We start from the raw sequence: 27,249 nt of genomic DNA on the forward strand, positions 1-27,249 counted from the left end.
GAGCTGGAGGGACGCAACACGGAGCTGGAGCGACGTTTGCATGTGGCTGAGCAAACCCTGGCCGAGCAGCTGGCCGAGAGGGAGAAGATGCAGGGCGAAGTCACCAAGGTGGGCGAGCTAATGGATGTGAAGATATTTGAGCTCAGTGAGCTCCGGCAGGGACTTGCCAAGCTGGTGGAAAGCAACTGAGCAGCCTGGCCACAGAGCCACCTTCCGGGAGGGGCAGAGCCCAGCTGGGGCCAGTCGCAAACTGCAGCAGGGCCGTGGAATTGTGACCTGGGCGGCGTCCAGCCACAAACCAACAGCCCCCTGCAACTGTGTGTGGAGACTGGCCAGAGCTGCCTCCTGTGCACTGAGGGCAGACGTGGTGCCAGTGGGCAGCTGAACTGTGGGGGGTTTCCACCCAAGGAGCGTCCATGAGTCATGTCCAGACCTCTCTGGATCCTGCCCGGCGGCGTGGTCCAGAGGTGACAGGGTCTCCCCATGCTGCTCAATGACATTACTCTCCTAGCCTCACTCACTAACGCATTTCCCCGACATCTTTACAGAAGGAAACACTCCTATTCTAGAGACAGGGGTCACCTGCCTGCCCATTTTTCAGTAGTTTTATAGGGAACCGCTTGCTTCTTGTGAACCAAACAGCCTGGCTCCTCCTTCCAGGCCCCAGGAGGCGATGGCCCATCACACCATGGGCGGTAGCTGCTCCTTCTCCCCCTTCCCAACCGTACTCATGTCCCATCTTTTTAATAGACTCTGATCACTTTTTATTCACTGTCAGGGGCTTCCAGGACCCCCATGGGCAGGAACAGCTCCTCACCTGGCCCCATTCCTCTGTGGCTGCCCAGTCATACCCTCCAGAGGGGAATAAGTTGCAGGATTTCAAGATGTTTTTTATTTTAAGGCAGTGGGTTTTCGTACTTTCCAAAGCTGCTTTAAGATGGGAGAAGCAGGCAGTGCTGGGGAGATTAGGGTTTGAGAAACAGGATAGCTTGGGGGGGGCATCTGTCCAGGCTCCAAGGGCTGTCACTCACCTGAGTTAAACGCAGGAAATCCCAGGTGCTCTTGTTGCCTCTTGGGAAGCGTGGTCCAGGGATATAGCAGCCACACGAGCCACATGGCCTCTGGAGGGTGCAGGCCTCCATGCTATGCTCCACCTTGAGCTGCACAGCTGGATGCAGCTAGGACACTGGCTGTTTGGAGCACATTGCGCCTGGGTTCCGTAGGGGCTGCGGGACATTTGTGGGTCCTTATGGATGTTGCCAAATGATGTAAATCCAACAAGGCCTGTAGGAGGAGGGTCTGTTACACCCCTCCACCCCCCCCCCCCCAGGCCCTGTGGAGCCCACTAGTTGCGTAGTAGCATGTTTAGCCTGTGTCTAATGAGGAAGCAGCGTGTGTAGATGTAGCCGGTTACCCAGAGGGTCCAGGGCCGGGTCTGTTTTTTATTTTTCTCCTTGCTGCCATAGGTGTAGTGTAGACAGACGTAATAACTGGAGAATGTTTCCATGGGCTTGTAGAGATGCTGCAGAATCTGCCTAAAACTCCAGCAACCCCAGCAGCCAAATCCTGCCTTCTGCCCACAGGGTCAGATCCTCTGTCTGCGTGTACCTGGGTGAAAAGCATAACTCAGGTGGGGCTGAGCCGCCTCTCGCTCATGCCCCCAGCACGAGAAGAGGTTTCAGTGTGAAGCTGATGTGAAGGGAAGTGATTGCTCTGATTTCAGTGGATCTGCCATTGCACCTAACTGCCTCAGGGCTCCCTTGAACCCCAGCCCCTGCTTACCCCTGTGTAACTGAGACAGGCATTTGGCCTGTTGCTTTCCGTAAGGGCAGGAGCAGGTGCCAGGGAGATCCTGAAGTAGGTGTCTAGGTTAGGCTGGCCCCCTCCCTCTCTTTCAAAGCTTAGGAGTTGTGGGGAAATGCAGATTTCTGAACCTGCGCAGCCAGGAGAATTTTTTTGCATGAGCTGCTCCCACGCCTGTGTGGGGGCTAGAGCTAGCTGTAACGTGTGCCGCCCGCAGGGTGTTCACTGTGTGTGTGGGGGGAGACAAGAATGGCCGGGGGTACATGCAGCGCTGGGTTCTGGGTCCGGAGGCAACCGTGGCCCCCTTGGAAAATAAGAGATCAGCTGCAGGAAAGGTGCATTCACTCTGGTTCCGCTAGCGGCACTGGGTTAAGGAGGCATCTCCCCTTCATGTTGTCAGCCGCTCACCCACCCCCGGGTCCTGTCTGTGTCTCACACCACATGCAAACTACCAGGAGAAGGGGCATGTTAAAGGGACTAGGTCTGACTTCCCACCACTATGTCCTCCATGTCTCCCCACCCAGCCTCTCGCTACTGTGTAGCCGGTGGCGAGATTGGAGTTTCCCAGCAATCGGGGCGGGCTGAACCAGCTTGAGCAACATCCCAGGCTGAATCAGCTCCCTCAAGCTGAAAGACGGGGAGGTGCCAAGTGGAGCAGGACTGATTCTGAGTGGGAATGGAGCTGACACAAGCCACAGCACGGCACTCAGCTGAGACTGCGGCTCTGCCCGGTTCCCACCTGCCTTGCTCACCTGTGCGCTTGCTAGCCCAGACTTGTTGCTGGCAGCAGCACTGTCATTAGCCAGGGTTTGTAATGACCCTTTACATCTCGCAAGCACAGCCCCAGTCGCTCCCGGTGTAACGCCCTCAGCCCTCCAGCAGAGGCTAATTTGGCTCATTGACTGACTGAAGTCGGGAGTGTGGCAAGGGCTCCAGTCACGCAGTGATGTTACAAACACACCGCCAGGAGCCATGTGCATGGCAAACCCTGAGCTCCAGCCTGCACTTGGCTTAGCTTTCCCCTCCAAGCACAGCGCAGGAGTCATTTGTCTCAGGCTCACACTCCAGCCAGGACCTGATTGGCTCCGGCCTGCTTCCCTTGGCCACAGCTGCTGCTGCTTTCCTTCCTTCTGTCCTGTAGAGACGCAGCGCCATGCACTGAGTCACCACGCCTCCGCATCCAGCTGTGTCACGGGGAGCCAGGACACTGAAGAGCTGGGCATGGTGAGTCATGGCCAAGGAGCTGGCCGAAGGCAGGAAGGGGCAGGCTCTGCCCTGTCTGCCTGTGAGGGGACGGGAGAATAGGGCCCTAGAACTTGTTAGCTTGCTGATTTAAAACCATGCGATGTTAAGGCTGAGTCCTGAACCAACCAAATCTATTCTGGGGGCCGAGTCCCCATTGTACTACCATACCCCCGCAAGAGCCTGAGGCTCTCAGACACCGAGGCTCCAGTTTAAACAAGGCAGGTTAACAGAAAACCCTGCATGCTCCATGTAAGGACACACCCCACGCTCCTCGACTGCCAGGAGCTGATGGGGCACAGCCCCTAGTCATGACCCAGCAGCAAGATGATGATCCCATGAAAGGCAGGCCACCAACATGCAAACATGCATGGTTTGATTGAATGCTGCCCCTCCGGGGCTGACAAGGCAGAGGGCAATGGGGCAGGGCATGGTGCCCCCTCCTGGGGTTAGCCAGCTCATCTCCATCTGATCTCATTGAATGGGCAGTGCCTGGCCCTGGTTTGGAGGCCTGAGCAGAGTCGGAGGCATCTCACTGCCTGGCGAAGGCACCTCTTCTGGTGCGGCATTGCCCAAGAGCGGCTGGCTACACCCAGGGTCCCAGCACAAGTCCCTGCCAAGCCTGGCTCAGCCCCACGCGTGCCGCAGCAACCACGCTGCCGTGGGCAAGGCCCCGGGCTGGCATGTGATGCTGAAACAGCCCCAGCCCCACCTGCCTTCCAAGACCTCTCCGCTGCTCGTGCCCCGTCCAGCGATCCAATCCAGGACGTAGCACCGCTGCACGGGAGCAACCGGGGCTCCCGCCGCACGGCCCAGACCAGGGCAAGGGGCTGGGGCTCGTTGGAGTGGGGTGTTCCCTCGGGGCTGGTGGGGAGCAGAAAGCCCGGAGCTGCAGCTGTTAGAAAGAGCTCGGTGGGTTCCCACACGACCAGCGTACATTTTGGCCATGACATCACGACCCACTTCCTCACCTGCTCCTGGGAACACCCCTGCCTCGCAGACCCTGTGGGACGGACCTGTCAGCATCCAGGTGGGGCAGGCCTGGGACCGCACTGCCCCCAGAGAAATGAGCAACCCCAGGGTGCCAGTTCTCCCTTGCTGTGACACTTGTGAGGGTGGTACCATCACCCAAGGCGTGAGCATGGCCCAGTCACACACGCCCCATGAGCCGATTTACTTCCTCTCAATCTAATTCTCTAGCCGTGGACGCCTCTGGCTGAGTTGCCCAACTGCCTCCTCACTAGGGCACGTCCGCAGCCTGTGCTCCTGCCCTTGTCTGCCTGGGGGCCAGCAGGGTTTTGGGGGGCGGCAGGGGGGGCATGCGGCGCACTGTACAGTCGACCTTGGCCAGCCTGTGCTAGGACACTCTGCCCTCCAGTTGTTCAGGACCCAGCGAGAGCGCAAGCCAGTTTCCGTTACGCTCTCATTTCCCCACGGGTGCTATTTGCAATTGCCAGAGTAATCTGGAAGAGCAGCTTTTCAATCTGCTCTGCCCTGTCGCCCCTGTTCATTAAAAGCCTTTTACCGAGGCGGTGCAGGGCCAGCACTGGCTGGATGACTCTAGAGCGCCCCTCCCTTTGCAATCCTCGGCTCTTCCAAACCAACAAACCCCATTTATCACCAGCTAGTTCCAGAAAGGCCCTAAATCCAGAGGAGGCAGTCGCATGGCAGCTGGGTGCAGCAAAGCACAGCGTGGCTCCACCCCACTCAAATGAAGCACTGACTCCGGGATCTGTTAAGACAGCCCACTCCTAACACCAACCCACACTTCCCAGGCCCGGGAAGCGCTCCCATTTCAGCACCCACGAGAAACCTGAGGGGGTTCCCCCAGACTTCCGTCTCCATCACTTTAAAATCACTTCCTTATGCAAACAGCAGCCGGTGAACTGCAACACGGCCGCTTTTATTGTTGCTTCTCTCGCCCACTGGCAATTATTGTCAAGCAGCCCAATAACAGGGGCTTTGCTGCTGGCAGGAGGAGTTCTGCTGACTGCAGATAACTCAGTACGTTTGATGCATCTGCCGGCAAATGGGCTTCTTAATTATTTAGGAGGCAATGCATGTAAAGCACAGCCTGAGCAGTGATTGGGGTGGGGGGGCTGTTTGTATGTGAGATTAGCCTGGGAAAAACAATCTTCAGGGTCTTCACACCTAAAGATCGGGGCTGGGCTTCCCCCAGGTAATTCACTGAGCAGCTCCCACTGAATGTGGGGGGGTTTGGATACCAGACTCCCACAAAGTCCCAGTCTTGGGCAGCTGCCTGTTTTTCAGATCTCCCACTAGGTTCTGAGGTGCTAGGTTTGGAGACCTTCCCTCCCCGCCCCCATCCCAACTCACCCGCCTGCAAGAGTTCTGAGTGAAATGGTTACATTTGTGGAACAAAGAGCCGCTGTGTGATTCGTCTTTCTGAGACACGGTTGTGCAGCCGCAAAGGGCAGTGGAGGGGAGAGCAGCCGCTTCAAGAGGTCAGACGCGCCCAGACAAGCGGTTGGCAGGTGGTTTGCTAATGCCCCACATTCTGAATTCTCTCTCAGTCTGACCTTACCCTCGTTTTAAGATGTGTTCAGAGGAAGGCCACAGTCCCCCAAGGCTCCTCCAGCCCCTTGCACAAGCATCTCACGACTAGCAGGTTGCTGGGTCAGATGTGCTGCAGTTGGGAGTCTTGGTCGCTGCCCGGAAGCGATGCACAGTGCGAGTCTCTCATGCCCGTCTGTTTGGGTGCAGGGATCAATACAGAGAAGCCTTCTGGCCTGTGTGATACAGGAGGTCAGACTAGGTGATTGAACTGGTCCCTTCTGGCCTCAGAATCTACACCTGGCCTAGCCCAAGGGACATCCAGTTTGTCACTCTGGGGGACAGCAAGCAGGAACCCTCAGCAAAAGGACATTCCCCCACTGGAGCACATCCTACAGCAATGTCAATGCAGCGTGCCCACGGTGCACACACAGCCTGGGCACCTCAGTCTGGCACTGCAGCTGGCCACAGCTCAGAATAGCGGACACGACTCCTAACCACTCCACCACTGACTCATTCTGCAACCGTGGGCAAGTCATTTAATCCTCTCTAGGCTTCACTTTCCCAAGCTGTACAAAGGGGCTAATCGTCCCCCAGGTGCACTGTGGCATGCTTGGTGATCCGCGAGGGACATGGCTCTGGCTGGGCACAAGTGTCAGAACACCTCACCCATGAATGTGATTTACCAGAAGGAACAAAAGGTTTATGTTCCCAGCAATGCCCTGCACCCGTGACCAGGCAATGACCCAGCCTAGCAACCCCATTGCACAGGCCCTTGTGGCACAAATCCTTTAGCAACTCCATGTTGGGCCTGCGTTAGTGTGACCATGGGATGCTCCGATTGAATCCTGGAATCAGGTGAGGGGGCCCAGCTGGGATTAACCTGCCAAGGGAGCTGCAGCTGGGTGACTAATTAAACAGCATCACTGATGGTGACCCAGCCCCCTCCCCCGTCAGGGCTGGAGAGATCAGCTGCTCTGCCTCTGAGGATGTGGGTTATTTTTAGTTTTGGAGCTGGTCTGTTTACACTTCACAGCTAGGGGGAAAGTTCCCAGTTTAAAGCCTCCGCCCTCCCCCTCCCTCCCCAGAAGGACAATGGGCTGAGAGGAGGCAGTTAAATGTGCATATTGGAAAATGTTCAGATACACACAATAAAGGCAGAGCCTCCGGCGAGGTTTGCCATCCCCTTTCCCGCAGTAATTTGTGATTATTACTCCTGTTCTTCTCTGGCACACGCCGGCTGTTTCTGCTCGCGGGACATGGCAAGACCGTGAGCTGTGGGGACAATTAGTCACGCAAGCCCTGCTCGTCTCCTCTGCCCATGGCCAGCTCCTTGCACCCCCTACTGGGAACAGCAGGCTCCAGGTCTCACAAGAGCCCCCCCTTGCAATGGGAGTATGAGCAGCAGCAGCTGGAACAGGAGAGCTGATGTTAACAGCACAGCAGGCTGCTCACACAGCAGCAGGACACAGCCCCCCGGGAAACACTGCGGCATCCCAGCTGATGGGTACCGGTGTGATCCGCTGCTCCCCCCGGGCCGATCTCCTGCAGAGGCCTGAGTAGCCTGGTGCTGGATCTGTTCCCCCCGCCATCTGCACCCTGCTCGGACGTCACTAATGTTTGCAGCCATGGAAAGTTATGATCAAGAACAGGCATGGCCTGCTTCTATCCCCGCCACCTCCATCCGCAGCCTCGTCTTTAGCTCTGCTAGGCCATCAGCACCCAGGGGACACACCCCCTCTGCTGGGTGGCTGCCCAGCCAGGCTCGCACTAGCCATCATTGCCCATCAGAGCAGCTCTCGAGCCCTGCAGGACCTGCCAGGACAGACGGGGAGCTAAAGCAGAGGCACACTGGGGGAGGCTCATCCCTTTCGCGGGGGCTGGAGCCTGCACGCCTCGTCCCAGCAAGACTCCGTGCTCCAGAGGAAGCAACAAGGCTGCACTATCAGGCCACATCACCAGCTGCTCACGGCAGGAATAATCTGTCTAAGTGCTGGGAGCCGTACAGGTGAGAGAGGCCGAGCCCTGCCTAGTAACAACTGGGCTGCTTCTGTCAGTCAAGCTAACTGCCTTTCACTTCCCAGCTAGCAAAGAAGATGCAACAAAGGCAGGAGGTGGGAGAAACACTGCTTCTCTCCAGTACTGATTACTCACACCGGGGCCACCCTGCTGGCAGATATTAACGGCTTGGCCTCAGTGTGAGGCTGTGGGTGGATGGAGGCAGGGGCTGCTGCTCTGTTCTCATGCAGTGGCAGGCCTGCAAATGGATTGTTTAATGCTGCTGGATGCGGGTGACGGTGGGGAGCAGGTCCGTCAGACTAAGGCCTCAGTACTGGGGTTTAAGGGTGGACGTTAGCCCAGCACAAAGGGCCGTTGCAGAGATTGGGGAGGTTACGGCGGAGGAGTGTGTTCGGGCTGGCAGCATGCAACAGTCACCTCCACCAGAGAGGGCCAAATGCTCTTCGTCTGGCCAAGTCCCACTCCCTTTCCGGCAGCAGATGGGACACAGAAGGTCAATGGCCTCATCTCAGCCCTGCAGCCAGCCTCCTGCAGAGAATCCAGGTGCTCCTTCAACCCAAGAAGAGATCAGCTGCCCACTTGTCCAAGGCCTTCCCTCTGCCAATGGTAACAGGCTGCTCAAAGAGCCGGCCTCAGCCATGGTGTTGGGACAAGAGAGAGCACGGGCACAAGTGGAAGGATGGGCCTGAGAGTGGACCCGTAGGCTCTATTCAGTGGTGAGTTGGAGCCAGTTCGCACCGGTTCACTAGAACCGGTTGTTAAATTTAGAAGCCCTTTTAGAACCGGTTGTCCCGTGAGGGAGACAACCGCGGCCTGGTCAGCAGCAGTCACTAGGTGGCAGCTCTGGTGTTCTCCGGCCGCGCCCTGCAGCTGGCTCTGGCCAGCCCTGGTGCAAAGGGCCCCTTGGCTGGGCCCCGGCAGGTGAAGCTGGGCGGAGGGGGGCTGCCCTGGGTGCAGTGGGGGGCAGATGGGGCTGAGGCAGCAGCACGGTTGCCCCCGTGTCCAGTGCTGCCCGCGATGTGCGCTGGAGTTAGATTCAGCGTGGCTCGTCTGGCCTCCTTTCTGTTCCCTTCTCTGCTGCGGGTTGGATGGGCTTCTGCTCCCCCCCGGCAGCAGTGACCCCTGTAGCACCCTGCCAGGCAGGCTTGGCTCTGTCTGCTGAGGGCAGTTCCTCCCCCACATGCCCCCTTGGGGCGTCTCTGCTCCAATCTCCCTGCTACACCTTCGACCCTCTGGCCTCCTGTCTGGGATGAACGGGCCGGCTGGGCCCTGGCTCTAGCCCCCTTACAGCAACTTGGTCTTCACTGTGCCCAACACATCCGGCCTCTTCACATCCCCCCCACTCCAGCCCCGCTGTCACCCCTGTCCATTAAACAGCCCCCCCAGGCACCAGACCAGAGCCTACAGAGGAGTCATAGGGTGGGTGTGTTTGCCTGGGGGGGGGAGGGGGGGGTCTTTCTTTTGTGCTGCAATTCTTCCCTGCTTAAATCCTCCCCCGGGCTTGCTGCATTAGCAGCTGCCTCTCCTGTGGACTCGTCCCTGTTGCCTCTGGGAGGGAGAGTGACTGTGAAGGAAGCAGGTGGTCGGGACCCTGCTCCCCTCTTACCGTGTGTAAATCGAAGGCGAGGCTCAATTCCTTCCATGCGGGCAGGTCGCCCCCATCCCTTCCGCTGTATGCAGGCCGAGGCGAAAGGCTTCATGCATCAGCACTGGGTCGGGGGGGAGCTCTGGAGCAAAATCCAGGCGGTCGCAGAGAAGGTTGGTTTGCTCCAGTTCAGGGAGCCCGCGTCCCTCTGCCCATCAGTCGCCTTCCAGCTGTGAATGGCCAAGCTCGCTCCGTCCAGCCGCCCACCCCCTTGATGTAGCGGTTGGAGCAGGTGCCGTAGTGGTGCCCCGTGCGGCGGGTGCCCCGTGCGGCGGGTGCCCCGTGCGCCTTGCCCCACTGCGCTGAAGGCAGAGGCAGGGACTCGCCCACAGGGTCACAGCAGGTCGGTGGCCGAGCCCGGGGAATAGAACCAGTGATGAGCTGCCAAAATCTTAACAACCAGTTCCCTCCCCATCCCCACGAGGGGTTCATGGCCCACCCCCACCCCCCGGGGACTCCTGCCCCATCCAACCCCCTCCCCTGCCCCCTGACTGCCCCCAGAACTGGGCAGGAGGGTCTCGTGGGCCCTAAGAGCCAGAGGCACCTGCCGGGGGGCGAGGTGGGGAGTCCCGGCGGTGCCTACCTGGGGCAACTCCCAGGAAGCATCCGGCAGGTCCCTCTGGCTCCTAGGGGCGGGGGGGCGTAGCTGGGGGGGAGCAGGGGGAGCGGCCGCCCCCCCACTGATCACATCAAAAGTGACGCCTTAGGCGCCGACTCCCTGGGTGCTCCGGGGCTGGAGCCCCCACGGGGAAAATTTGGTGGGTGCAGAGCCCCCACCGGCAGCTCTGCTCCGCTTCCTCCCCTGAACGCGCAGCCCCCCCCCACCTTCCTGCGAATCAGCTGTTCGCACGGGAAGCCGGGGTGGGCTGAGAAGCAGGTGGCGGCTTCCCGCTCAGGCCCAGGGAGGCGGAGGGGAGCTGGGGTGGGGAGCGGTTCCCCTGCCCTTCCCCCCCCCGGGGTTACCTGCTGCGGCGCGGGCGGCCCTCCTCACGCCCCCCCACCCTCCCCCGCCCCAGCTCCCCTCAGCTCCACCTCCCTGGGCCTGAGCGTGAAGCCACCGCCTGCTTCTCAGCCCTGCCCGGCTTCCCGCACGAATGGCTGATTCGCGGGCGGGGGGGGGGCGGAGACGCAGAGCGGGGCGGCGCGTTCGGGGGAGGAGACGGAGGTGAGGTGAGGTGAGCTGGGGGCGGAGAGCTGCCGGTGGGGGTTCTGCACCCACCAAATTTTCCCCAGAGAAGGGACCCAGTAGGAGCCAAGAGTCACACTCAGGGGTTCTCTCGCAGAGCTTGGCTTGTGCAGTGCAAACAGCACCTGACCCCACCACTGCAGCTGGCCCTGCGGGAACGGGCAGGCCACATGCCAGCACACAGAGCGGCGATCCACGCGAAAGCACCGGCCCTGGGTGCCAGACTGCAGCACCGGGCATGGGAGCAGCAGGAGCTCAGGGGCCAGCCCTGCGCAAAGCCGGCAAAACCCCGCCTGGTGCAGGACAGAGAGCAAGGCTGCCCCAAGCCGAACCCGACAGCGCTGGCGGGTAACACAGAAGCTGTGCGTTACTGCCCTCCGGCCAGCCGGGCTGGGTGGATCCTAGGGCCCAGAGCCAGGAATCACACACATGCCCACAGGACTGGGGGCTCTTCGGCTGGCCCCCACGGGGAACTGGGAGCTGAAGACGAGCTGGGGCAGGAACACACAGGTCCAGGGCTTCGCCCCGAGCGTTTCACTAGAGCGCTCCTGCCTCCCGGCGCTGCTCCCGCAGCGAGAGGCTGGAATCCGCTGGCTGACACCCGCAGGATGCGGCTCACTCAGGATGGACCGGGGCCACCGGCTCACCTGGATCCAACCACTGGCCACCAAGCCCTGTCCCCTGCTTCCTCCCTCACCCTTCTTCCCCATCCTGCAGACATGGCCAGGCCCAGGGGGCTCCATTTTAACCCACTGGGGGCCCCAGTGCCACATGCGAACCCCTCACCCGACCAGCGTTGGCAGCCAGGAGCAGAGGGGGTGGGGGAAGGGAAGAGGGCCTGCTCCATGCCCAGAAAAGGGCCTCAGAGAACCGCTCCAGGCTCGCCCAGCCCCAGGGACTGACACCAGGCCAGACACACCCAGCGTGGCCGTGGTAAGGCAGGAGGTTTCTGCAGAGGCGGGGCAGGCTGCGTGTCGCCCGGTGTCTGTGGGGAGCACCCCCAGCGCACGCTGCTCCGCACGAGCCACGCCCCCCTTTGCCTGCCTGCTCCAGAGGTTTGAAATGCTGAACCGGGTTCAGTCTCCATAGCAACCAAACCAGGGAAGCCCTCCAAGAGGTGGGGGCGCAGAGCTGGGGTTGAGAGAGTGAAAAGAATTGAGTGTGCAAAGCACGTGGGAGACGCGCGGCAGCCTGGACTGGAGCCGGAGAGGGAGAGAAACGGGGGTGAGGGGGGCGAGAAGGGCACTGGAAAGTCGTCCCAAGCTGGCCCAGATCTGTGATGCGGCCACTCCCCCAGCTGGGGATTCGGGGCGCTCTCAGTCACAGCACCGTCAGCGTGTTCAGTGCCTGGAGGAAGGAGGGTCTCGTGACTAAGGCACTACCCACCCCATGGCAGAATGCTGCCAGCAGGGCCCCCGCCGTGCCTCCACCCCTCCCCAACACTGACACCATTCCAGTCTTGAGCGAGACGCCTGCCCTGATCTCACTGCACGAGGCTCTTGTACCCCCACTGAGGCAGCCTGTTGGCCTGAGAACCCTACGAGCCGCTGTTCAATGCAGGCTCCGGACACAGCCCCAGGGCAAGACCCCGAAGGGTGCAAGACCCTGCTGGGAGACAGGTGGAGGAGGGCTGATGAAAGCAGCTTTCAAGCCAGGGAGGGAGGGGAGACGGAAGAATCGGACTGAGACTGTAAGCACATTTCGCAGAGGCCACTGACCGTCACCAGGTAAGGTGCTTTCTGTGGGCCTAGTTGAGAAAGCCCCATTCCCAGCCCCCGAGACATGCAGCTCCCCCCTCTCCTACCCAGCCATTCCTAGCCAGGCTGCATGGAGAGTTGACTCTACACTGACTGCTTGGGAGGGCTCGTTTCCCACACATGCCCTGATTCTCAGAGGAGCCGGAGGGATTGAAAAGAAGGCTGAATAAAGCGCCAAGACAAAAATCCATGATCAAACCCCGCAGTCACAGGGTGCTGGAAGAAGATGAAGAAAGACGTGCTCAGCAAAGAGACTTCAGAAGGCAGAGCAAGGAGTCTGAGAGGGGAGGGGAACCGCCGAGAGAGAGATGACACAAAGGCAGCATCAAAGCCCTCACCAGAGCTGCCTGTCCCAGGGAGGAGCCTCATTAATCTTGTGCTGAGGGTTTGCTGGGGAAATCAGCACACACGGGGCTGGGGGAGCATTTCGTATTCAGAGAGCAATCAGCATGGTTCCAATAGCCGCCAGAGTCCGCGAGTCACCCTGTCTACAAGGCAGGGCCTCGAGTTCCTCTCCCTTCGCAGAGGAGCCAAGCAAGGGTGGCTGCACAATTCAGACACCTCCTGATGGCCAGGCTGGCCCACACCTCTCTAGCCACATGGCCCCAGTCATCCAGCCAGACACCCAAGCTCCTCTGGGTGCTGCCCATTCACATCGCCCCAGGTGGAGCTGCACCAATGGCTATGCGAGGCCCCTTTGTACCCAGAAGCAGAGGGCCCTGGGGATTCGCATGGCAAATCTGTGCCAGGATGGGTGTATGGACCCAGCTCTGCAGCAAGCGGGTTAGGATCCTCTCCCAGGGCAGAGGACAGGGCAGCCTCCCGAGGTGGCTGAGCTCACTGCCGAGACAAAGAGATCTGACTGAAGCAGGGCTCAGCTGGGGTGAGCGGCCAATGGGATAGAGGTTTCCAGAACCACTGCCCTGGCACCATGACAGCAGGCACGTGGTGCCAGGACCGGGGGACACTCTGGCTAGGAGAAACCTGTTCGCTATTTGGACCACGCCCCTGACACAAAACTGGGTGTTGCCCTCACTGCCTCTGGCCGCAAAGTTCCTGATCCAGCTTGATATGCCAGAGTAAAACCGACCCCTCATTCCGAGAGGTCCCTCAAGAGCAACAGCCCTTGGACAACACACCAGTCCCCTGAGCCCGGAGAGTCCAGACACCCAGTTATTTATTGCAAATAAATATTTCTTGGGGGCAGGGAAGATGCTAATAACAGAAAACATCCCCCATCACCAAAGTGGAAATAACTTCCCTCCTGATGGTCCCAGGCAACGGGAGCTGAGCTCTAGCCCAGCCAGGCAAAACTGGAAGCCTCCCACCATAGAGCTGCGACTAGTTCTGAGGCTCCAGAGGGAAGCACATTCCCTGATGGTGCCCCCACCGCACCATCCCTCGAGTTTAAAGTTTGTTGATTCTTGTGCACTTGGTCAAGTCTTCATGATGGGACATCCGGGGCCATTCTTGGTGCAAGAGTCACTTATTCACTGGGCAGGGTGCAACCCAGCAACATTTTGGATCAGCAGCATCCATTCCATGGAGTCTAATGCAGGTGTCAGGGCGAGAGGGAGCAGGATCCAAACTGCTGTGGGTTGTTTAGAGCGAAGGATGTTTGCTCCTGAGATGGCCAGGGAATCCTGTTCAGATGTGAATCAAAGACCTCTGAACTAGTCAAGTTGGATACTGGGATTGAAACCAGGCTCTGGGGAGGGAAACCTCCATTCTCGGAAGGGAAGAGGGGCCCGTGATGTTCATGTGGCTGACTGGGGCAGAGGGGGCTGGGGAGCGGTCTGGAGTTGCAAGTCAGGAGACAGATCTGAAATGAGTCTCAGAGGGGCCTCAGGATAAACAGGGATCCAGTAACAGAGGTCACACAAATTAGGAGGAAGGGAATTTTTACAAAGCACACCAGACCAGCTTCCCTGATGGAGCCCCTCCCGTCTCTATTAGCTATTACCCTCTCAGAACACCAGCAGCCAAGCCAGGAAACCAGGGGCCAAGCTGACCTTGGCCCAGGGTTTTTAGACTCTGACTCAGGGAGAAGCTGCCAATGTAAACAAGAGGGAGTGGCAGGCACCAGCCCTGGGAAGGGAGGGAGCCCGTGAGAAACTGAGAATTGCCATGAGCAGGAGCAGTTCACCAAGGGATAAAAGTTTGGATCCCTCCTTTGTGTGTGGGGGCTGAGGGAACATGCCCTTAAGTGACACCCCTTGAGCCCCAACGAGCCCATGTCAGGCAGAAGGATGGGCCAAAGCAGCTGAGTCTCTGGAGGGGAGGGAGAAGGGAAGGGGTTACACCGGCAGAGCGATCCTCTCCCTTCAAACACCATCATCAAGTCAGAAGCTTCCACATCAACCCCCCACACATGGTCTCTAGGGGCTTGGAAGAACCTTGGGCAGCCCTGTCCCATGGGCAGCAGCTCCCACACTCCCAAGCTGTAAGTGCCTGGGGCTCTCACTTCTCCTCCTTGGCCGACCGTCTCTGCTGCCGACGTGCCTTCTTCTGCAGCTTCCTCTTCAGCTGAAGCTGTTTCTTCTCCTGCAGCGTCTGCTGGACCCTCTCGCGGAACTGCTTGTTCTTCTTCTTGATCTTGGCCAGCTCCGCCTTCCTCTTTGCCTCCAAGTCCGGGTCCTGCAAGAGCAGACATCAAGAAACTGACAACACGCAGCAGGGCTCTGTCAGCCCTGCCCCCACCCGAAGGGCCCTTGCCTTCCCCAGCTGCCTGTCCGTCTCCAGAGATGACGCACTCTGGTTATTCCTACACCCTTGCGCTCCGCTTCCCCACCCTGCTCGACCATTCTCCACCCTACAGGAGAGGGCTGTGGTCCAAATCTGGGGCGAGGTATCAGGACTCCTGGGTTCTATTCCCAGCTCTGCCACTGCCTTGCTGCACAAATCTGGGCAAGTCACTTCCCCACTCTGTGCCCCACTTTGGTTCTCCGATCCCAGCCTTGGATCTCCTCTGCTTTCCTAGCACTGCTCGGTGCTGACGCTCCACTCCTCTCTCAGCTGCCTGTTCTGCTCCTCTGATCCCCCCACTGGGGGCCGACGGGGGCTGCAAAATAACGTCCTGTCAAGCCCACCCTTCTCTGTGAAGCACAACTAACTCTGGAGAGGAGCATGACACCAGGTCTGAAGGATGCTATGGGACAACACATTTGTCAGTAGCTCTTCATCATTCTCCTCTCAAGGCAAAAAGAAGCTCCTCCAAGGGGAATGAGGCAGACAGACTGCAGCAGTGATGGGGGGGATGGGTGTCTCGTGGTCCGCGACAGGTCAGTGCTTGTCCTGGTACCCCTGGCAGCAGTGGTTGGAGAGCATCACTCACCTTTCCTTCCAGGATCATTTGCTTCCGCTTATTTATTTCCTTCTTCTCATCAAAATCAGTCGCCTCCAGTTTCTGCCAAAGCAAAAGACAAAAGCGCAATGAGGAGCCGGGCACTAGAACTGGCAGCAAGGCTCCGAGGAGGGTCGCAGGCTTGAGCAGAGTTCTGACCGACCCTCGCTCCAAAGCCCAGGCCCCCAGTGCACTGCCGAGCAGGTCAATGATCACCAGGTGGGCACACCTTAGAGTGGGGAACAGCAGATCTGGGTACCTGCCCCAGCAGTTGCATTACAAAAGCTCATGTCCTGCATAGGCCTCCTCTAGAAAGCGGAATGAGCCCCGTGACACTCCCGAGCCCTCCCCACACCTGTATATCGAAGCGAAGGCTGCGCACCCTGCCAGAGCTAAAAGCACATGATGGCCTAGAGAGGGAAGCGTTTCCTGGTCACGCCAAGCTGTACAGGAAGCCGGCTCCCCGGCCAGGGCCCCCCACACTGCGGTCACTTACGATTTCACACTCCCTTCTGGCAACGTTCACCTGGGTGAGGATGCCGAGCACCGCACGCTCCTCCACCGAGAACTCCTGCAGCTTCGTTTCTAAACCGCGACACAAGACACACGTACAGCTCAGAGACTGGTACGAGATCAGGGTCCAGCCCCATTACCGACTCAGAGCACTCTGGAGAACTTTCCCCTTGCTAAGGAGCCCATTCAGCATCACTGGGGATAATGGGACCCATCACATGGGACCACCCCTCTCACGGCAACCAGAATGAGAGACCTCCCTAACCTCTTCACCCAACAGCCCTACTGGGAGCTGGGCTGCCAGGACTCCCCAAATCATGGCAGCTTCAACTGCAGGCAGGAGTCTTTTCCACTTCCTGAAGGGGAGCTCCGCAGTGTTGCTACCCTCCATCTCCAGGGCGGGGAGAAGCAGCCCCTGCTAAGCCCTCTGCAATCCCGCTGGGTGCGAGGTGCTACGTACAAGTCATGCTACTAGAGTATCAAAGGCCAGATGGTTTGGTGACTGGAGCTGCCCCTGCCCTGGGGGAGACTCAGAGCTACCAGATTTGCTGGGCCTCAGCTGCAAAGCCAGGGGAGAGAAGCTGTTTTTCTGATACCAAGAGGCTCCTGGGCCGTACGCTCTGTGTCGGCAAGGCTGGGGCTGCACCCATGCCCATGGTGAAGTGCTCCACTTACTGATCTGCTCCTCAATGGCGTGCACCAGGTGGATGTCGTACTGCGTCACCAGTGTGATGGCGAGCCCGTGCCGGCCTGAGGGATGAGAACCAGAAGGCACCGGTGACTAAGTGAACTCTGATGAGCAGTGATCCCCAGCTAACCCGCCCTCAGGTCCCACTCGCCCCTGGGAATTAGCACTGGGCACGGGGCCAGGTGCACTATGGAGAGGGGTCTTCCACCTGCTCAGAGGCATGTTACTGGCTGTCAGCGGTGGGATACCAGACAAGACGAGTCAGCGCTGAGAGCGGTGACGGCAGGACGCTGGATCCATGGTCTAGTCCAGCCTGACCCTGGCTGCACAACAGCGGAGCTGGAACCGCCTTACAGCCAGCCGGGGTAAGTGGGAGACACGTCCTGGCCTGCGATATACACGAGGTCAGCCAGATGCTCTAATGGTCCCTCCTTTCTGGTCTTAAACTGGATGAAAGGATGAATCGGGCAAGAATCCCATCACCAGGTCTCTGCTTTGAACTGTGGCCCTCCCTTACCCGTGCCTCTCACTGGCTTTCCACGCTCACCTGCCCGGGCCGTCCGGCCCACCCGGTGGATGTAGATTTTCGGCAGGCCGGGGGTGTTGTGGTTGATGACAACTTGGACTGTCGGAATGTCTAAGCCCCTGGAGCACGAGCAAAGAAATGGGGGTTGAGGAGGCAGCAGCGGGGCACCAACAGCTGGCTCTCCTCTTCTCCGCTTTCCCTGAGAGCCTCTGACACTCACGGGCCCTGCAGTGACCCGCCCGAGCCAATTCCCGGGACTCAACCATCCCTTCACACAGCCCTCAGAACCAGAGACCACGACAGCCTGCTCCTGTGTGTCACTCTGCAGCCCAGTCAGAGGCCTGCCCTTCCCCTCAGGGCCCAGCGGCCTGCCCAGCCCCTCCCACAAGGCACCTCTATCAGCACGTGAACTTGGAGGTTACAGCGTGAAAAGGCCGGGGATGAACAGAGAATCCAGCAACAGCAGGTACATGAGCGAGTTCCAGGGTGTTCCCTAACCCTGGGCCATGACTGAAGGGAACAAACCCCTGCCCTGACCCAGACAGGACCTACGAGCTCCCCTCTCGCAAACCCCACCCCACAGCTCTTGGGTGGTTCTGCGGCTTAGGAAATGCACTGGAGCTCTGTAGCCGCAGAGAGCAGCTTCCCCTTCTCCTACCTGGCAGCCACGTCTGTGGCGATGAGGATCTTAAAGACGCTGGACTTGAATTTTGCTAAGGCTGCGAAGCGCTGCTTCTGCAAAGGGAGGAGGAGTATGGATTAGGAACGCTGCAGTCCCCAGAGCCCACATGCCCTGCACGGATGTCTGGCTTCAGGGAAAACAGCTACAAGCGAAGAAGTGCGTGCCCATGACAAGGCTTGCAGAGGGCAGGCGAGGAGTGAGGGACCTCAGCAGAGGTTTCTGAACCCGCAGAGCACCCACCTGGCTTGTGCTCAGCAATGCCCCTTCCTTAGCGAAGGGTACAAGCGTCACCTCCTGAATGCCCTCGCTCACCAGATAAATGTGTAAAAACCTGAGGTCTTCATTCCACAGCACAGCCAAGATGTGCGCCCCAGCACCCCATTGCGCAGCCCTGCTGGGTCACTCACCTGCTTCATCATGGAATGCAAAGCCACTGACGGGAAGTTGAACTTCTTCAGCATCATGTTCAAGATCTGGCAGTTCCTTAAAAACAAGAGATGTTTCCTGGTTACATATCTAGTCCCTGGGGAAGTCGATGGCCTAGAACAGAGCCTCCCACGATCCAGGTATACAGCGCCTCGGCTATGCTGGCAAACAGGATGCCCATTCCACGCTTGACACTCACTCACATGTGGCCACTGGACAGGTTGTTAAAGGTTGGTCCGAAAACTAGGGGGAGCCCAGACTCTCTGCAGAGCACTGTGGGATTTCCCATTTCCTCTGGGACAGTCACATCTTGGGTTAAATCCCTACAACTGGACTCACTTAAGGGAAGGAAATGGTGAGGAGACCGCAGAATCACAGAAACTTATGGCTCAGGAGGTCACCTACTCCATCCCTCCACAGTACCCTAAACTGGAGAGCCCCAGGAGTGCCCAATGCAGCTGGAGACCGTTGTGACCACAGCCCCTCCCCACACTGCTCGGTAAGGACTAAGTGGGTCAGTGGAGATACTCAGACTTGGCCCTTCCATAGCGTGCTATGTTTCCCGGCACTGGGAAGCACTTACACCTCCCAGGAGACAGGAAAGGACTCGGATCCTACTGGAGTGCCTGGACTTAGGGCACCACGTGCCTTTCTGGCTTTACTATAGTTAGTGGGGAGTTTGGGGTCTGAGCTACCAAAGCCCAAACACTAATATGGCCGTGGCCACAGCAATCAGCAGGTGGCTTCGGACTCACTTGCAGGTGCTGGTGAAGATGATGATGGACCAGTCCTCGTGCTCATCCTGGAAGGTCTGAATTAAATGGACGAGGTAGGCGTCCTTGACTCTCTCCGGCACGAGCAGGTAGCGCTGAACCAGCTCGTCCACGGTCCGCACTCTGTTTGGGAGGGGAAGGAAAGGTCCCCACAAAGAGACATTACCCTGAGATGGGTCAGATTTGGGGGAGGCGAAGGAGACAATGGGGAGACGGGGCCAGTTCATTGGCCAACTGCCCAGGAATCTCATAAGAGGCCCGATCGCTGCCAGTCCCTCGAGTGTTTTACTAGTGGGACTAAAAATACAACATAAATACAAATATAAAACAACAGAGCCTGGGAGGTGAGCAGCCTGTCCAACCGGCTCCCCAGCTCCCAACGCCGGGGGCTCCAGGGGAGCCCGAATCGTTTCATTGACATCAAATATCTCTGATGGTTGACACAGTTTGCGGGATCAAAATACAAAAAAGGTAAAGGGGAAGTGGCAATTTCAGCCGTATTCAATTCTGTCTTAGTCGCCCAGCTGCTGGTGCCACCTTCCCCAGCAGATCACAGCACTGGGGAAGCCGGGCAAAGGAAGCGAGGTTCAGCATGTCCAGTACCAAATCCCCACCACCTAACAGCACAGGGTGTGACTGGGACCGAGGGGTTAATGGGGGAGAGAAGCACAGACCATTCCCAAGACTGCCATGGCAGTCATGGGGGGGGAAGCCCAACGTGCCGACATTCACAGCCTCCCTGCTGTACACCGGAGGGGACGGACACGACACCACATGAAACAGCAGGAGACTTACTCGGCCTGAGACTCCCAGAAGAAGGGTTTGTTCATGGCGAGGCTCTTCAGCTCATTCAGTGTGTCTGTCAGCGTAGCACTAAACAGCAGCGTCTGCCTGGCCGCTGGAACAGCCCCCAGAATCACCTCAAGGTCCTTGGTGAAGTCAGTACAGCCCTGTTCCAGCAGCCGGTCAGCTTCGTCCAAAACCTTAAGCACACGGCCGAAAACAAGCAACACAAGCCAGGCTGAGAGGAGCAGCACCACGCAGGAGGGGGATGGTCCCGATGAGGCAGCCTGGCCTACAGCCAGGAACTCCAACCCAGGCTCTAACACTGTTTCTGAGGCCGAGTCTCTGGGCCTCAGTTTCCCCACCTGTAACCCAGGGAGGATAATCCTCACCGGCCTCACAGGCTGGAATAGAAATCAACACTTGCACAGTCATGTGCTATTAACTGTTAGCACCACATGGAGCCACAACCAAGGTATGACAGAAGACTGGATAAGGGAGACTGTTCCATAGCAACATAATAATGATGCCTAACACAATCTACCTAGTACATAGTCTACAACACTTCTGAGCCCCCAGAACGCTTCACCATATTAAAGTTACAAGGCAATGGGCGGCAGAGGGGCAAAGTTACCAAACCCAGCTGTGTTAAGGTTCGACAGTGGCTATATGAAGGGATTCATGTCTGAGGTGTGCGACGAGGAGACTGAAGCGAAGGGTTACAGGCAAGACAAAAGAGAGGCTTTTGCATGAAAGATGGAGAGTGACTGGGGCACAGAGAGGCTGTTTCCACTAATGCAGACCTCATCTGTAATTCAGAACCTAGATACCATGGTGAAGGGCTCCTCACCAGTACCACGGACTCATTCTGCAGAGTCCAGGCCCCCTTCTGTGACAAGCTGGTGCATTTCCAGGCTCCAGCTGTTGGATCTGTGACTGTTCAGCCAGTGGAAAACTCAATTATCCACAGCACCTGGCCCAGCCCAACATCTTGTTTCCCACACACACAGCAGCTCCCTTTAGACACTCCCATGTCTAACAAGGTAGAAGGTTACAGCAGGAAAGGAGCCGAAGAGCTGCCTTACCAGGAACTTTATCTTTCTGAGGCTGAAGGTGCGGGAACTGCGGAGGTGATCAGCCAGCCTGCCAGGCGTGGCAATGACAACATGAGGCTTACGGGAGAGCTCCAGAGCCTGGGCCACCATGTCTGGAAAAACACCAAGGGAGCTAAGTTATACACCACAGACCAGGATCGGGGAGAGCAGCCTGCCTGCTGGTGAGGTCTCCTCTCACAGGCCTCATTTGACAAGATGTTCAGTGCCCTCAACTCACACTAACCACAAGGGCAAGGTAGGGTGCTCCCCATCTCCCAGGGCCGGACACTAAAACCAGGCATTGCATAGAGGAAGAAGCCCAGGGAACCACTACGACAAATAGGCTTCCTCTAAAACCCAGCTACTATTTGGGACTTTTCAGCATCATTTATTTACCAAGAATCATTAAACTTTAGCCCTTTCCAGCCAGGCCCTCTCCAGCTACTTCATGTTGCAATGAAACAACAAATGAAGCTGGGATTTTTAAAGCCGCCCAAAGGAGCGTTTGAAAATCTCAGCCCAAGGAAACTGGAGACACCCTCCTCATTTCATGAGCTTTGGTCCGACACATCCTAGGCAGAGGATGACAACTCTACGGCAGAAGAATGTTGCATTTGAGGGAGAAAGTCTCTCACTTAAACCCTGATACTGGATACTAGGTGATACACGAGGACTGATAACAACACTGCTTTTTCTTTAAAACGCTTGCCTCAACCCTAGCGAGAGGCTGGGCCCCTCATAAGCAGAGATGGGCACTGTAGCTGGGCGGTCACCCCGCTCCCTCCCTGAAAGGGTTAAAACAGCCCTGGGAAAGGGCTGCCCTGGGGAGCCAATAGGGTAGGCTGATTGGGAAAGCAGCCACAGCTGGGCCATGCCCCATCAGGTCACACCTGGCCCTGTTATAAGGGCCCAGGGAGCAGCTGGGTCAATCTCTCTCTCTCTCTCCAGCTTTGGCGGGAGAAGGACCTGGCTACCTGGGAGAAAAGGGTACCTGAAGTGGAGCAAGGCTGGGGAAAGGCAAGAGGGGCAGGGAGCTCCAGCCTGGCAACTCCCCAGGCTGCAAGCCTTGCTAAAGGCCCAAGGCAGGTACTGGGGCTAAAGAGGTGTAGCCTGGGGTTAGGCAGAGGCAGCAGGTCCTACCCCCTTGCCAGTGATGAGTGGCCATGACAGACTGCAGTCTGCCCCAGTGAGCGGGTGCTGGATGATGACTGGCAGTAGCCACTGAGGCAAGGTGCGGAAAGAGGATTGGGGTTCCCCTTGGAGGGGAGATCCAGAGACTGTGGGGAACTGCTGGGGCAGAACCCTGAGGTGAAGGGCACGGGGTCCAGGAGGGACATGGGGCCTGAGGCAGGCGAGACACTGGCCTCCAGGAGGCGCTCCGAGGCTGAAGAGTTCATTCCCAAGACGACAAGCAGGAGGCGACGCACCAGTGAGCCTTCGCTTCACTACAGGCACCCAAACATTGCTTAGCTTGACAGTTTACTAAGGGCCACTTGAGGGCTGCTGTTTATTTCTTAATGAACGACAAATCACACGGCCATCAACGGTTATATCTGCTCAGGTTGTCCCTTCCATGACAAAGTACACCAGGAACAAAACCGTAGAGCTGATTAGTTTTGCCCTCCCCTTGTGATCGCTGGAAAGGGACAGCCATATGTCATACGGAGAAATCTGTCAATGGACAAAAGAAACACTGTATTTTGGTGCATTTCAGGTGAGTATAAGTTTTTACTGTGTACACCGTTTGGACAAGCAGCTTCCCTAAAGTCACCTTTTCCTCCACAGTCACTGCACAGATCTCAGAGCCAGCAGTGCTCTGAAACGGCACAGCCCCTTAAAGTGAATCAGACACGTAACCGTGCCGCGTCTTCTCAGAGTCCAGTTTATAGCCAGCACACATACCCATCCCTCCAACGATGATGCAGTCCTTCAAGCCAAGTGGCTTCCCCAGAACACGGAATTGTTCAGCAATCTGATAGGCCAACTCTCTGCAGGGGGAAAGAAAAAGGGGAAAAAATAGAACATGGAAACATCAGAGTTATATTTATTACCCTTGTCATGGACGGCTGGTCCCTGAAAGAGAATCAAAGTCCAGCCTTCCTGTGATGAAAACAAGCCCACCTCAGCCCCCATGTGAGCAGTTACCTGATAACCAGCCTCCTCATGAGCATCGGAGCCGGCAAAGGCTCCCAGAATGCAGTTAAAAGGAGGAGCTCCCAGAGACACCGGCAAGGGAACATGGCAACCTGTTAAGCTCTCCCAATCCAGGGAGAAAAGGACTAAGGTAAAAAGGGTCTGGGAAGAAGGGAGCTGGTTGGAGACCACAGTTGGCTTGAATTAAGAAGCGCTACCCAAGGAGGAGGGCTGTGGGCCTCCTATGCCAAGGAGGAAGAAACCTGACAGGAAATCCCCTTAGCCCCAAGGAGGGCTGAGAAGATCTCTGCTCCTGCAGGGAGCTCTTTTGGGGGAAGCTGAATTAAACTGGACCCCAGGAGAAGGGGACTATTGTTTAACGATTCTGGATGCAGGTTGTTTACTTCTGAATCCCAGGAGAAGGGATTACTTAGGGGATCATGCTGGCAGGGCCTTGCCATCTCATGAAGAGCACTCTGGGGTAGCACAGTGCCACGCTCCTGTGTTTGGAATATGAAAGAACAGGAATGCCAGGAAATGACAGCAGGAGTCAGGAAAGTTGTTTCCCAACATATCCCTCCCTTTCGCTGGGAGAAAAACATGTAATAAAATCCCATGGTTAGACTGTATTCGCACTTTAGGAGATCAGTGACTAGAGAATGAAAAGACTGGGATTGTTTACCACAGAAAGACAAACAACAGGACAAGATTAAAGTGCACAAAACAAAGAATGGTTTAGGAAAGTGCACTTCTCTTGTCCTGGACTCAACTCTGAAGCTATGGAACAGTCAAAGCAAAAGTCAGTGAATTCAAAACTGAAATGACTTTTTCAGTCAAATGCCTGATTACAAAGTTGGAACTCATTGCCACAGGAGATCATTGTGATGAAGAATTTACTAAGATTCAAAGGAAAAGTAGTTTACATGGATAACAAGAATATCTGGAGTTATAGCCAATACAAAACAGTTTTGGAAGGGATAAAAATCCATGCTTCAGGCTCAGACCCATCTCTAACTATTAGGCATAAACCCTTCATGGGAGGCAAATTATACCAATCCACTTACAGAGGGGTTTCTTGCACCTTCCTCTGAAAGAAAAAGGGCCAGACACTGGACAACATGGGCCATCAGTGTGAGTCGGTATAAGCTCAGGGGTTCTCAAACTTGGGGGGCGGGACCCCTCAGGGGGTCACAAGCTGTCACTCTCCACCCCGAACCCTGCTTTGCCTCCATCATTTAGAATAGTGTGAAATATTTAAAAAGTGTTTTTAATGTACAAGGTGGGGGTCATACTCAGACATGCTGTGTGAAAGGAGTCACCAGTACAAAAGTTTGAGAGTCACGGGACTATAGCTATTCCTAAAAGGTCCACAGACTCAAAAGTGCCCTCCACCTCCTTTACTAGGCAGTGCTGGATCAGTGACAGGTGAGGTTCTGTTATCTCCCTGATGATGGAGCAGCACAAACACTTACTAAGGCAAGAACCTTCCCAAGCCTCTTACAGGCAATAATGGGATTTGTTAGAAAGCCAGTGAAATGAAGCAACACAATTCAGCCTTACCGTGTGGGTGTCAGCACCAGGCAGAATATACCATAGGGATCCTCAGAGAGTTTCTGCAGGACAGGCAGGACGAACGCAGCTGTCTTACCGCTGCCCGTCTTGGCGCAGCCCATGCAGTCGCGACCTGCATGCAAGAGACCAGAGTGGCCGGGTGAGCGTGTACCCAGAGTGCAGAGAGCTGGCTCCAAATGCACGCAGCCCCGGGGAGCAGCCCTGGGAAAGGCCCTTCCGCCCACTTGGCCAGGGAACATTTTCAGCCCAAGACACAGGGGATAAGATGGGAGGGGGGGGAAGACGCAAAGGCCTTGTTGGGGCAGGGGATGAAGGAGCCCCGGTGGGGGGAGGAGACTGAGGGGGGCACTGGGCTGGGGGGGAATGTAGGGGCCAGGTGGGGGGGAAGATGTAGGGGCTAGGTGGGGGAGGGAGTGAGGGGGGCACTGGGCTGGGGTGTGTGTGTAAGGGCCCGGTGGGGGGAGGGGACTGGGGGGGCACTAGGCTGGGGGGGATGTGGGGGCCAGGTGGGGGGAGGGAACGGGGGGGCCACTGGGCTGGGGTGTGTGTGTAGGGGCCCGGTGGGGGGAGGGGACTGTGGGGGCACTGGGCTCGGGGGGGGGTAGGGGCCAGATGGGGGGGCACTGGGCTGGGGGGGCACTGGGCTGGGGGTATGTGGGGGCCAGGTGGGGGGAGGGGACTGGGGGGGGCACTGGGCTAGGGGTATGTGGGGGCCAGGTGGGGGGAGGGGACTGGAGGGGGCACTGGGCTGGGGGTATGTGGGGGCCAGGTGGGGGGAGGGGACTGGGGGGGGCACTGGGCTAGGGGTATGTGGGGGCCAGGTGGGGGGAGGGGACTGTGGGGGCACTGGGCTGGGGGGGGTGTGGGGGCCAGGTGGGGGGAGGGGACTGTGGGGGCACTGGGCTCGGGGGGGGGTAGGGGCCAGATGGGGGGGCACTGGGCTGGGGGGGCACTGGGCTGGGGGTATGTGGGGGCCAGGTGGGGGGAGGGGACTGGGGGGGGGCACTGGGCTAGGGGTATGTGGGGGCCCGGTGGGGGGAGGGGACTGTGGGGGCACTGGGCTCGGGGGGGGGGGGTAGGGGCCAGATGGGGGGGCACTGGGCTGGGGGGGCACTGGGCTGGGGGTATGTGGGGGCCAGGTGGGGGGAGGGGACTGGGGGGGGCACTGGGCTAGGGGTATGTGGGGGCCAGGTGGGGGGAGGGGACTGGAGGGGGCACTGGGCTGGGGGGGTGTGGGGGCCAGGTGGGGGGAGGGGACTGGGGGGGATGTGGGGACTGGGGGGGGCGCTGGGGGGCGCGGACCGGGGGGCGGCGCCGCTCACCCTGCAGGATGGGCGGGATGCAGGCGGCCTGCACCGGGGTGGGGCGGCCGATGCCCAGCTGCTGCGCCTGCTCCGCCAGCCAGGCTGCCAGCCCGAGCCCGCGGAAGCCGGACATGCCGCCGGCACAGGGACCGCGTCGCACCGAGCTTCGCCACCGACCGTCGCTCGCCACACCGCACACTTCCGGCGCCAACAACTCGCGTCATCAGCCCCTCTCATGCCCATTGGCTCCAGCTCTCAGCCCACAGGAAAAACTACGACTCCCAGTGTGCCCCGCTCCGCACTAACTTCCGGTACCGATGTTTTACGTCACCACCCCTCGCAGCCCTATTGTTCCGTCCTTAGCCTGCGCCGGAAACTACAAGTCCCAGCGTCCTGTGCGCGGGGGCCGCTTCCGGAGACGTGGCTGGGTCTGGGGAAAATGGCGTCTGTGGTGGCCCCTGCCGCGGCCGGGCAGGGCGGGGACGCGGACGAGCTCTTCGACGTCAAGAACAGTTTCTACATCGGCGCCTACCAGGCCGCCATCAACGAGGCGCAGCGGGTCAAGGTGGGGGCTGCGCTGGGGGGTCCCTGGGCCCCTCTGTGAAAACGGCCCCGCCCCTCATCTCCGGATCCCCCTCTGGCCCCGCCCACCCCAGCGGGGGGGTGACCCCTCTAATCTCCCCCCCTCCAGACCCAATGAGCCCAGCGGGGGGGGGGGGTGACCCCCAATCTCCTCACCCCCTCTAGCCCTGCCCACCCCAGCGGGGGTTGCTCCCGCTTCCCCCCAAATCTCATCCCCTCTAGCCCCGCCCATCACAAATTCCACTCCTTCCCCCCCGCCCCCTCCCTCCCGCAGACAGACCCCAGTGGGCCTCCCCACACACATTCTCCCCCCACTGAGGCATAGGTCTCACCTCCTGGCTGCAGTTCGTGCTCAGGGCTGCATTGTTGTTTCAGGGGTCCGATAGTGCTGGCTAATGAATCTGTCTCCCCCTTCTCGTTCCTTTAGCCATCCAGTCCAGAAAGGGAGGTGGAGCGGGATGTCTTCTTATACCGAGCCTACATTGCCCAGGTGAGGTCCCGGGCTCTGCACGGAGCACAGGTCTGAGAGCAGGGAGCTCTGAGTTCAGATCCAGCACCTCAGTCTCTTGGGGTCTGACACTGATTCCTTCTACAGCCTTGGGGCCCATCACCTCCACCCAGGTTAACAAGGTGATGAGCACAGTGTGAACCAGCTCAGGGGTTC

General features: G+C 58.3%; 3 protein-coding genes across 8 annotated transcripts in view; 2 read left to right on the forward strand and 1 right to left on the reverse strand.

Annotated features, from left to right (window-relative positions):
* HOMER3 (homer scaffold protein 3) overlaps positions 1 to 6,759 on the forward strand; it is a 38,977-nt gene extending 32,218 nt beyond the window's left edge. For both annotated transcript variants that reach the window (XM_073323813.1, XM_073323815.1), the window contains one exon: positions 1 to 6,759. In XM_073323813.1, coding sequence (XP_073179914.1) covers positions 1 to 189 — 189 coding nt within the window. In that variant the 3' untranslated portion in view covers positions 190 to 6,759.
* Positions 4,864 to 26,209, reverse strand: DDX49 (DEAD-box helicase 49). 3 transcript variants are annotated; one of them, XM_073323808.1, is made up of 14 exons: positions 26,022 to 26,209; positions 24,688 to 24,811; positions 22,897 to 22,982; positions 20,986 to 21,107; positions 19,913 to 20,100; positions 19,100 to 19,240; positions 18,326 to 18,401; positions 17,895 to 17,971; positions 17,258 to 17,355; positions 16,698 to 16,772; positions 16,036 to 16,094; positions 15,501 to 15,572; positions 14,631 to 14,803; positions 4,864 to 5,795 (listed from the first exon to the last, which is right to left on the reverse strand). In XM_073323808.1, exons 1-14 carry the CDS (start codon positions 26,134 to 26,136, stop codon positions 5,684 to 5,686), a joined length of 1,518 nt encoding a protein of 505 aa, XP_073179909.1. In that variant the 5' UTR covers positions 26,137 to 26,209; the 3' UTR covers positions 4,864 to 5,683. The 3 variants fall into 3 exon arrangements, with proteins under 3 accessions (XP_073179909.1, XP_073179908.1, XP_073179910.1); XM_073323807.1 differs by having other exon boundaries at positions 5,348 to 5,795; positions 16,006 to 16,094; XM_073323809.1 differs by lacking the exon at positions 4,864 to 5,795 and having other exon boundaries at positions 13,327 to 14,803; positions 16,006 to 16,094.
* COPE (COPI coat complex subunit epsilon) overlaps positions 26,026 to 27,249 on the forward strand; it is a 13,513-nt gene continuing 12,289 nt past the window's right edge. For all 3 annotated transcript variants that reach the window (XM_073323810.1, XM_073323812.1, XM_073323811.1), the window contains exons 1-2: positions 26,026 to 26,568; positions 27,013 to 27,075. In XM_073323810.1, the coding sequence (XP_073179911.1) occupies positions 26,239 to 26,568; positions 27,013 to 27,075 (393 nt within the window). In that variant the 5' untranslated portion in view covers positions 26,026 to 26,238. The remainder of the gene's footprint in view (positions 26,569 to 27,012; positions 27,076 to 27,249) is intronic.

Source organism: Lepidochelys kempii, chromosome 25, assembly GCF_965140265.1.
Source record: "Lepidochelys kempii isolate rLepKem1 chromosome 25, rLepKem1.hap2, whole genome shotgun sequence".
Classification (NCBI taxonomy): Eukaryota; Metazoa; Chordata; order Testudines; family Cheloniidae; genus Lepidochelys; species Lepidochelys kempii.